Here is a 10,123-nt window from a genome sequence, read left to right as displayed (position 1 = left end):
CCAACACAACACCCCCCGACAACCCCCATCCACACCACACATCCCCTGGCCCGCCCCCTCTCTGGGGCAGCCGGACTGGACACCAACAACAAGACTGCTGCTGCTGCTAATGCCTTTTGTGAGTCTCCAAACAGCACGTGTGCGTACACACACACAAAACCTTTTGACAGGTTCCAACCTCTGCACTGTACAGGACAGTGTTAGAGAGATTATCTGGGGAAGGGTACACGTCTGTGCAGAACTCCAGGGAAAGTGTGGGAAGAGAGGGAGGGGGGAGGTGGGAGGTCAGTGATTTAGAGATGGTGCTTGTGCTCCCATCAGTCCAGGTCTGATCTCGGCAGCACTTTTAATCACTGTAGACAAAAGACGCGATCAGTGTTGGACACAGTCTTTGTTGTAATGTTTCTGTCGCGACCTCGAGATCTCCTTTGGATAATCCGATTTTTGGATAATTGGTATTCGGATAATCGAGGTTCCTCTGTATATTTGATTTCCAACCAAACTGCAGCCTTGTTTGAAAAGATCTTCCATTCGTCTACAACGGATAGTAATTCATTTCATCAACAAGAAACGTCATTGACCTAGAGAATCCGTCAAATCCTATCCTTTACTTCCAAACTGTTGGCCAAGAAAATTGTTTTTCTTTTGTCCTTTGTTATCAAATCACCTTTGCAGAGTTTTTTTTGTGTGAGTCTCTGTTTTGGGATTGAAAAGATATATTCTGATTCTAAATTATAGCTTAGATGTTAAGCAGTTTCACCCCTTTTTTTTCAGAATGAGTTTTGTTTTATAATAAACTGATATTTTGAGCTCAGTAAAGCAGCCTGACAAAGGTCTCACTTCTTCTGGATTGCAGTCTAAAAGTGAATCAACCAGGTATTTTGGTGACCTATAATAAGCATTTTCATTCAATCGTTTGACTCATGGACTTGTGGTGCTTGATTATCTGGCCATACCTCCCATCCTATCAATCTGTATATTTTTGTTAACCTTAATATGAGAAGTTCTGTCAAGATATCACTATATCTTGGAGCATACATGCATGACTTGGTTCCTGATGAAGGGCTTATGCCCGAAACATTAATTCTCCTGCTCCTTGGATGCTGCCTGACCTGTTGTGTTTTTCCAAAACCCCACACTCGACTCTGATCTCCTCGCTTTCTCCATGCATGACTTGGTACCTTGTTTTCAAATATGTAATCGTTGACCATCCAACTTCATCTTAGTAGGTTGTGCTAAATGTGACCAATGTATTCTGTGCTACAGAACAACTCTATACTGTAGAACCATAGAATGGCACACACAACAGGAGACCTCTCAATCCACTAAGTTGTGCATTGACTTTTTCGAAGAATGTTTCAGTAGTTCCACCCGCTAAATCTTTCCTACATCTTTTTAAATGTTTTCTCCTTCAAATATATTTTATCCAATTCCTTTATATCTAATTTCTTTCAAACTATGAGAAATACCTTTGACAATTTATTAAACATCTGACATTGAAGCTATTTCCCTTGATCAGTTCTACAATTAATTATATCCCCACCTTTTCAATTTTGGATTTGTTCAGGCAGCTTTGATTAATATTCAAACCATTATTTGTTTTTCAGCAGCAGGCATTTTGGTTCGAAGAGAGTATCATACAATGTTATACAGCTGATTTACATCATTCACCATAATAATGATGAATTATCATCAACATCCAATTTATGGGAAGTAATGCATTTACATTATATATTCAAGTTTTGAAGAGTTTAGAATTGGTGAATAAATTGGCTTGAGTTGAAATTAACATCTGTGGCTTCATGAATTTCAGCATTCAACTTCAAAGTTGTTGCTTTGATCTCCAAGAAGAAATGGCAAGAAGTCATTTGGAAACTCGTATCCTGTTACTATAAACTGCACATGCACTCTGGTGGTGATTGTACAGATAGTGTTTACACAGTTTGACAAATGTTATGACAAGCCAAAACCCTTCCCATTTAAGGCTGAATTCTTTTGAACTGAATAAATTTTACAACAGTTCCATGGTAAATTTGAACTTTTTTTAGCCCTTTAATTGTATTATAATTTATTGAAAATTTCTTATTAAGGCATTGAGTTTTGGATGTTAAATAAGTTAGGTTTAAACCTAACTTCTTATTTTCAAAAAGGTTTCTAATTGCTCCCTGCATAATTTCATTAAATATTGACATAATGCCTCGTTTGGTTTTTCAAAGTTGTACAAAAGGTGACGAGTATGGAAGCTATTCCCAGATGTTTTTCATGGTTACCAGGAAAGACTTTTATTTGTATACAGTATACTCTTTTAACAATGGTCAATAAATACTGGAGGGAGTAGTTTATAGGCCTCCTAACAATGGTGACATTAACCTTTAAGCAAAAGGTGCTCGGAGATTCTGCTAAGTGGAATGTAATTAGCATGGGGACCTTCATGTAGACTGGATAAAGCAATTTAGCAAAAGCAATCTAGAGGATGAGGTTTAGAAAAGTTTCTGGCATTGTAAAATCAACTTGGGGGCAAACTAATTTTAGATCTAAGCAGGTTTAATTAGCAATCGTAAAAGAGTATAAGAACAATAGAAATAGAAGCATGAGTAGGCTATTTGGCCCTTCAAATATGTCTGTCACTCAACAACATGTCTGATCTTCCGTAGGCCTCAACTCTTCAGTTGTGCAAGCTCATTATAATTCAGGACTCACCAGTATTTTTAAAAAGTCTATGTACTACCCTTTTAGAACTTTGTGATTGAGTCTCCACATCTTTCTGTGGTACTTTACTCCAGATATTTATAGGTCTGGGAGAAGACGTTCCTTCACATCTCAGTTTTAAAAGAGTGGTCCCTTTGTTGTGAACTATGTTCACTAGTTTGAGATTCTCTCCTCATCACATTTACCCTGTCAAAGGAAAAGATAAAATATGAGAATTGATCAGCCAGGAATGTGAAAACGATTGTCAGATCTTTTAAGGGTATACATAAAGGAAAGTAACTAAATTAAACATTAGTCCCGTAGAGGCAGACAGGAGATTTGTTTTTAACTCACTCATGGGTTATGGACTTTGCAGGCTGGGCCAGCATTCATTACCCATTAATAGTTGCCATTGAGAAGGGATTAGTGAGCTGCCTATTTGAACTGCTTCTAACTTCGAAGAGCATTCCTGAATTTTGACTTTGTTACAGTGAAGGAACAGCTAAATGGTTCCAAGTCAGGGTGTTGGATGGCTTGAAGGGTACTATTCCCATATATCTTTTGCCCTTTTGTTCTGGATGGTAGTGTTTGTGGGTTTGGAAGGTAATGAACTGTGGTGAATTGTAGTTTACAAATGTTGGGGAATGAATATTGTTGGTGTTAGATGGGGTGGCAGTCAGGCAGGCTACTTTATCCTGAATGGTGTTGACCCTGTTGTTGGAGTTGCATTCATCAGCTGACTGGAAAGTATTCCACCACAATCCCAACTTTTGTCTTGCTTGTGCTTTGTAGATGGTGCATAGGCTTTTGGGAGTCAGGAACTGAATTAATCACTGCAGAATTCCTAGTCTCTGACCTGCTCTTGTTTCCACAGTGGTTGTATGGCTGGTCCAGTAGTTTCTGATGAATGGTAACTGCTCCCTCTCCCAGGATGTGGAGAATGGGACAAATTTGTTGATGGTAATGTCATTGAATGTCATGGGGTGATGGTTGGATATTCTTCTGCTGGAGATGATCATTGCCTTATGGTATGAATGTTAGTTGCCACTTATCAGCACAAGCCTGAATGGTGACCAGATTTTGCTGCAGTTGGGTTTTGACTGCTTCAGTATTTGAGGAGTCAGTGAATCACAAGTCATGAGTTATGAGAAGCCGTCAAAGGTCCTGAATCTGAGTTCAGAGCTTAACCCTTCCCTTCTGAAAGAAGAATCTTGAGAGATGATAGCTCTGCGACGATCTTGAAGAGTAATCTTACTTTCATCGTTCTAAGTATCTTTAATCCTTACCTACTTTCAGTCTTTGTATATGTATTTTTAGCAAATAACCTTATCAGTTTTTCACTTAAATAAATACAGACGTTTTGCAATACAGTAACCTTTGTATTATTTTAGGCTAAAGCTTTGAAGATGGTAATTTAAAGGTAAAACACTCAAATTGAAAGGGGGACTATGTACAAGCTGAGACAAGTTCTTAGTTCATGGACCATTCTGGAGACCTGCCTGTTCCATTGTGACAATGGATACATTGGCCTTGAAAACTGCATAAATAAAGATTAGATAAATAAGTACCAATAATGTAGGTGCAATTTATTAAGCCTATAGATTCTGGAATTTAGAAGAACAAGAGGTGATCTTATTCAAGACTATGAAGGGGCTTAACCAGGCAAAACAACTTCTTAGTATCTGCCTTTTTGAGGAACCGAGAACACGGAGAGAATAGTGCAGGGCTACTTCTGGAAGCTAATGGGGAGTGTGGCAGAGCCTCTGCTAAACTCAATAGCTGAGATCAGTCTAGCAATTATATCAAGATCATTGAGGGCAGGTTTTTTTTTCACCATGGATAGTAGACTAGATCACAGGCATGTCATAGCTCTTCCATAAGTTTCACTTTGGCTGATCCCTTCCACCAGTTTTCTTGCCAAGTAATGAAGGTTAAAAGTACCCTTGTGGAAACTACTGTGCAGAAAGTAGCCATTTGGTCCATTATATGTGTGGTTTTCAACTAAAGCGCTTGACTTGAATGTTATCTCCCTGACCTTAAATAATTACAGAGTTATTAAATGAATGATACTCATAGTCCCATATAGAAAGAATTCCAGGGTCTAATAAGCGTAACCTCCTTGTCTAAAGATATGTCTGACCCACAGAACCATGACCTTCACCACAGGTAGAACAAGGAAACAGGTCCTGATCTACTTTAGCTAGAATGGGGTTTGAACATGTACTGTTGACAGTGACCATTCAGCAAACCAGCAAATCTTACCCTTACCCGCCCTATGCACACATGCGCAGGCAGAGAGGTTAAATCATCTGTATTTGCTAATTTAATTGAGAATAGAATACATCTGAAGAGTAAGCTCGAAGGTTGAACCTAACTATTTTTCATCTCTTCGACTTTTGATAATTCTCTCAATTCATTTTGACCACTCCTTATTCATGGGTAATTACAGAACTGCTAATGAAGCTCAAGAACTCTAAAGTTCATTATAAGATGAAGAAAAGCCATACCCAGGTAGAGTTTATTGTAGAATATCTTTCTAACACTCTCATTTGTGATGCAGTGCAAAGCTGCAAATGTGGGTTCAATTCATACACTGGCTGAAGTTGCCGTGAAGGACTCTTCTTATCAACCTGTCCCCTCACCTTACCCTCAGGTTAAAGCACCACTAGTTGTGTCTCTCTAATGAGAGAGCAGCCCACGTTCTGGTGAAACTACAACAATTTTACCTTTATATGAGTATTAATAATATGTGTTTTTGAAGTGCTCACTGTTCATAACATCCATATAAGCTTTTGCTAAATCTAACTGTAACCAGTACTTTTTTTTTCAGCGGGAACTTAATATTAGAGAAGGAACTTGGGAGAGAATTCGTACAGAAAAGAATCCTTATGTGCTGTGTAGTCTTATGTGGTCCTGGCTGGAACAGTTGAAAGAACCAGTTATAAGTAGGGAAGATGTGGAAACTTTGGCACATAAATATATGAATCCCAATAAAGCATTTTATTCATTAGAAAAGGTAATTTTCAGTTTTCTTGTATTTCATATCCATCCATTCTATACCTTAACATAGCAAAGTAATTTTCACTAGCCTTTCTGTTGAACCTATAAATGTAGGACTGAAGAGTGGAACTAGAAATTCTCTGGGGGAGGGGAGAGGAGGATCTACCCGTTTGATGCATGATTGAAACCTATAGTATGAATCATTCTTCTTGTGAGTCTTGGTTAGTGTCTAGAGTTATACTGATTCTATTCATTTTTAATAAATGACTTTATTTGATTAAGGCATATTTAAAAGGCAGTTCATCAATATGAAATGGAAATAGTTCAATAATATGATATGATCATATATGACTATATAATATTCTTGTTAGCATAATATTCACTTACATGGTATTTTATCACTTTAAACAAGGGCCAATATCAGACACTGCTTTGCATTCTTGATTGTATGGCACAATTGCGTAATCTACCATTTGATGTAGAAGATGCTATACTTACTCGGGCAATTCGAGCTTTTACTAAGGTAAGTGCTCCATCTCTTGAGGGGAAAAGAATTAAATGAAGTCTTGGAGTGACAGAATTAGGGAAATGCTGTTTTATTTCACTATTCAACCCTAAATGTTGTACTTCCATAGAAATGAATAGAAAAGGATTTTTTAATTCCTGCGGTCTGTGTTTCATGTTGATTAAATTACTTCTGAATTTAGTCACTGTTATATAATTAAATATGACAGCTAATTTATTCCAACTAAGAGCCAACAAATAGCGAAGAGATGACTTTTTATTTTGTTCATGTTGGTTGAGGGATAAATGTTGGACAAAAGGTACACAATAGAGAATAAATAGGATTACGGTTTATTATTAGAAAGTGACTGTAATCTGTTTCCCTGAAGACTTTGCAAATGACGTTCGACTGATCTTGCATAGTTTTATAATTTTGTGATATTTGTATGAATGATAACACCCAATCAAATCAAGAGCCAGAAAGAAAGCAAAAGCTTCTTGAGCCCATTGGGTTAAATTCATTCAGTGTCAAGTGATGTAGATTAAGGTCATATTGAAGAAAAAAACCAGTCAAGTCTGCATTATAAGTAACTGTTAACAATGCAATCCTTTTCTTTTGCATAGACATAGTGCAGAAAGGTTGTGGTGTCAAAAAAATCTCACCATTTCAGGCATGGAGAACATCTCGATACCTAGAACATGGATGGGAAATAAATGCTGACCTAGCTAATGACCCTCAGGTCCTAAGAACAAGTAACAAAAGAAACAAATGACACATTGAGTATGTGAATGTTTGTAGGTTCTCAAAACATGGGCGTTAAAAGTGGACGGTTTTTATTGCCCTGTATTAGTCAGGAATAAATCATTGTCGAGATTCTGTTGTACATGTTGAGGCAGTCATGTGGTCAGCATTAATGATTTATCCCTGTTATAGAGTATTGTGCTACATTCATTTCCTTGATGATCAATCCTTCCATCCCTTCCCCACCTATCTAGCCTATGATTCAATTCAAGAGATTTAAATGATGGAAATTATTAAAGTTCTTATATCTCTTTGTTTTACGTCCAGTAGAAGCTGAGCATCACTTTGCATATTTTCCTGCACCCAGTCCTGCATTTTACAGCAGCTGGTAGAATTTAATTAATAAATCTGGAATGTAAAGCTAGTCTCAGTAATGGTGACCGTTACAGCTAATATTGATTGTTGTAAAAAGCCAACTGGTTTACTAATGTCCTTTTGGGAAGAAAATCTGCTGCCCCTGTCTAGCATAACTTGCGATTCCAGACGCATAGTAATATGGTTGACTCTTAACTGTCCTCCAACATGGCCTAGCAATCCACTCAGTTCAAGGGCACGTGGGAATGGACAACAATGTTGGCCTTTTCAACAATGCCCACCTTCCATGAAAGAACAAAAAAACTTAAAATAATTAATTCTGTTAATGCCTCCTGATAATGTGTATCCATTAGAGTTGAGAAAGTATTTTTTTAATGAAAATGATGTAGCGTGAAAAAGGTTAACAATATAATCAAATTGAATGATTAATACTTATTCATACCAATAAATCTTCTGTGATATCACCCAAAACGAGCAGTTCTCTTGTCTGTCTGTCATATTGCTGCTACTTGCTCTCCATTTCCACTTGTGGTTGACAGTGTCATCTTCCATTTTTGCACGTTTCTCTTATTTTGGAGGCAATGGGGCATCAATGGGGAAGGAATGCTTCAGCACTCATCGTAACCAGTCCTTTCCAGTTGACTCCCATTATCCTTTTCATTCATGCCCCTCACCCGTTTTAGTCCCTTCTTCCCAACTGCCATTATATGTGCTGTAACCCCAATTCATTATCACTTTGAGCAGTCTTCCTCTTTTGTTTAGCTTTCTTTCTAAGTGACATACTCCTCCTTAAACTTTGCCTCAGTCATTGCTGTACATTCTCATCCATATTGCTCCACAATAATAGCTCTTATTGATATTAATATTGTAATTTTAATGTAGAAAAAGCAAGCATTTTTCAGCAACTTCATCAGACATAAATCTACAGTAAGATGAAAAAATATATTGGCAAGTACATCTTAAGACTGTCCTGCTTAATCAAGAATTGAGGGATGCTGTTCAAGAAGCAGAGTATGAAGGCAAAGATGTTTAGGGAGAGAATTCTAGAGCTTGTAGCCCAGAGACAACAGGTGGATCTACGAATTCTGAGATTAAAGTAATATGGAATATGCAACAGGCTACATTTAGATGGATCCAGATTTCTGTGGGTTTAGGGCTGGAGAAAATTGCATAAATGGGTCAGATGAGACTATGAAGGTTTAAATTTGAGGTATTGGACCCAGGGCTAATTAGATCAAGAATTGGAAGAGGAAGTATGGTTGAAAGCCTCCTTGCTGAATGCCTATCCTTTCCTTATCCTTCTCTCTTACTTACTTGCTCTTGATTTCCTTCCTTTCTAGTGTGAACTTTACCTCTGCTCTTTCCTACTATTTGTTGATGACTTGATACAATACTTTAAAAAAGTGAAATTTGTTCCCGGTAAAGACAAAGTATGAGATTTTAACTCATTCGTCTCTACCTGTTTGGACAGAGTTAAAATCAGGCACATAATCCACAGTCTGCTCTCATAACTACCCATCAATTTGTTTTCTTCTTTATTGGATAACTAACACTGTCATTTTGAAAGCCAGGGATTGGTTGGTCAGTTGGCTGGATGGCTATTTTGTAATGGCAAAAGTGAGGACTGCAGATGCTGGAAACCAGAGTTTAGATCAGAATGGTGCTGGAAAAGCACAGCAGGTCAGGCAACATCCGAGGAGCAGGAAAATCGACATTTCGGGCAAAAGCCCTTAATCAGGAATAGAGCTCTGATTAGGGGCTTTTGCCCGAAATGTCTACTTTCCTGCTCCTCAGATGCTGCCTGACCTCTGTGCTTTTCCAGCACCACCCTGATCTAAACCCCGGGTATTTTGCAATACAGACTGATGCCAACTTGATTTGAGTTTTTTTAAGAAGTAACAGAGGATTGACGAGGGCAGAGTGGTAGCTGTGATCTATATGGACTTCAGTAAGGCATTTGACATGGTTCCTCATGGGAGACTGATTAGCAAGGTTAGATCTCATGGAATGCAGAGAGAACTAGCCATTTGGATATAGAACTGGCTCAAAGGGAGAAGACAGGATGGTGGTGGAGAGTTGCTTTTCTGATGGGAGGCCTGTGACCAGTGGAGTGCCACAAGGATCGGTGCTGGGTACATTGCTTTTCATCATTTACATAAATTATTTTGACGTGAATATAGGAGGTATGGTTAGTAAGTTTGCAGGTGACACCAAAATTGGAGGCGTAATGGACGCGAAGAAGGTTACCTCACAGTACAACGGGATCTTGATCAGATGGGCCAATGGGCTATGGAGTGGCAGAAGGAGTTTAACTTAGGTAAATGTGAGTTGCTGCATTTTGGGAAAGCAAATCAGAGCAGGACTTTTACACTTAATGATAAGGTCCTGGGGAGTGTTGCTGAACAAAGAGACCTTGGAGTGCAGGTTCATAGCTCCTTGAAAGTGGAGTCGCAGGTAGATAGGATAGTGACCAAGGTATTTGATATGCTTTCCTTTATTGGTCAGAGCATTGAGTATAGGAGTTGGGAGGTCATGTTGTAGCTGTACAAGACATTGGTTAGGCCACTTTTGGAATCTTGCATGCAATTCTCGTCTCCTTCCTATCGGAAGGAAGTTGTGAAAAATGAGAGGATTCAGAAAAGATATGGTGGTTGTTATGGGGGACTTTAACTTTCCAGATATTGACTGGGAAAGCTATAGCTCGAGTTCGTTAGATGGGTTGGTGTTTGTCCAATGTGTGCAGGAGGGTTTCCTGACACAATATGTAGACAGGCCAACAAGAGGTGAGGCCATACTGGATTTGGTTCTGGGTAA

At 38.4% G+C, this 10,123-nt stretch overlaps 1 protein-coding gene across 7 annotated transcripts in view; it reads left to right on the top strand.

Annotated features, from left to right (window-relative positions):
- ptpdc1a (protein tyrosine phosphatase domain containing 1a) overlaps positions 1 to 10,123 on the top strand; it is a 146,209-nt gene that overhangs the window by 126,445 nt on the left and 9,641 nt on the right. For 6 of the 7 annotated variants that reach the window (XM_043708008.1, XM_043708011.1, XM_043708007.1 and 3 more), the window contains 2 exons: positions 5,519 to 5,704; positions 6,101 to 6,211. In XM_043708008.1, coding sequence (XP_043563943.1) covers positions 5,519 to 5,704; positions 6,101 to 6,211 — 297 coding nt within the window. The remainder of the gene's footprint in view (positions 1 to 5,518; positions 5,705 to 6,100; positions 6,212 to 10,123) is intronic. The other variant, XM_043708012.1, reaches the window with a different exon arrangement.

The sequence above is a fragment of the Chiloscyllium plagiosum genome, chromosome 18, assembly GCF_004010195.1.
Source record: "Chiloscyllium plagiosum isolate BGI_BamShark_2017 chromosome 18, ASM401019v2, whole genome shotgun sequence".
Classification (NCBI taxonomy): Eukaryota; Metazoa; Chordata; class Chondrichthyes; order Orectolobiformes; family Hemiscylliidae; genus Chiloscyllium; species Chiloscyllium plagiosum.
The sequence above is the reverse complement of the archived record's forward strand: the minus strand, read 5'-3'. Positions and strand labels throughout refer to the sequence as shown.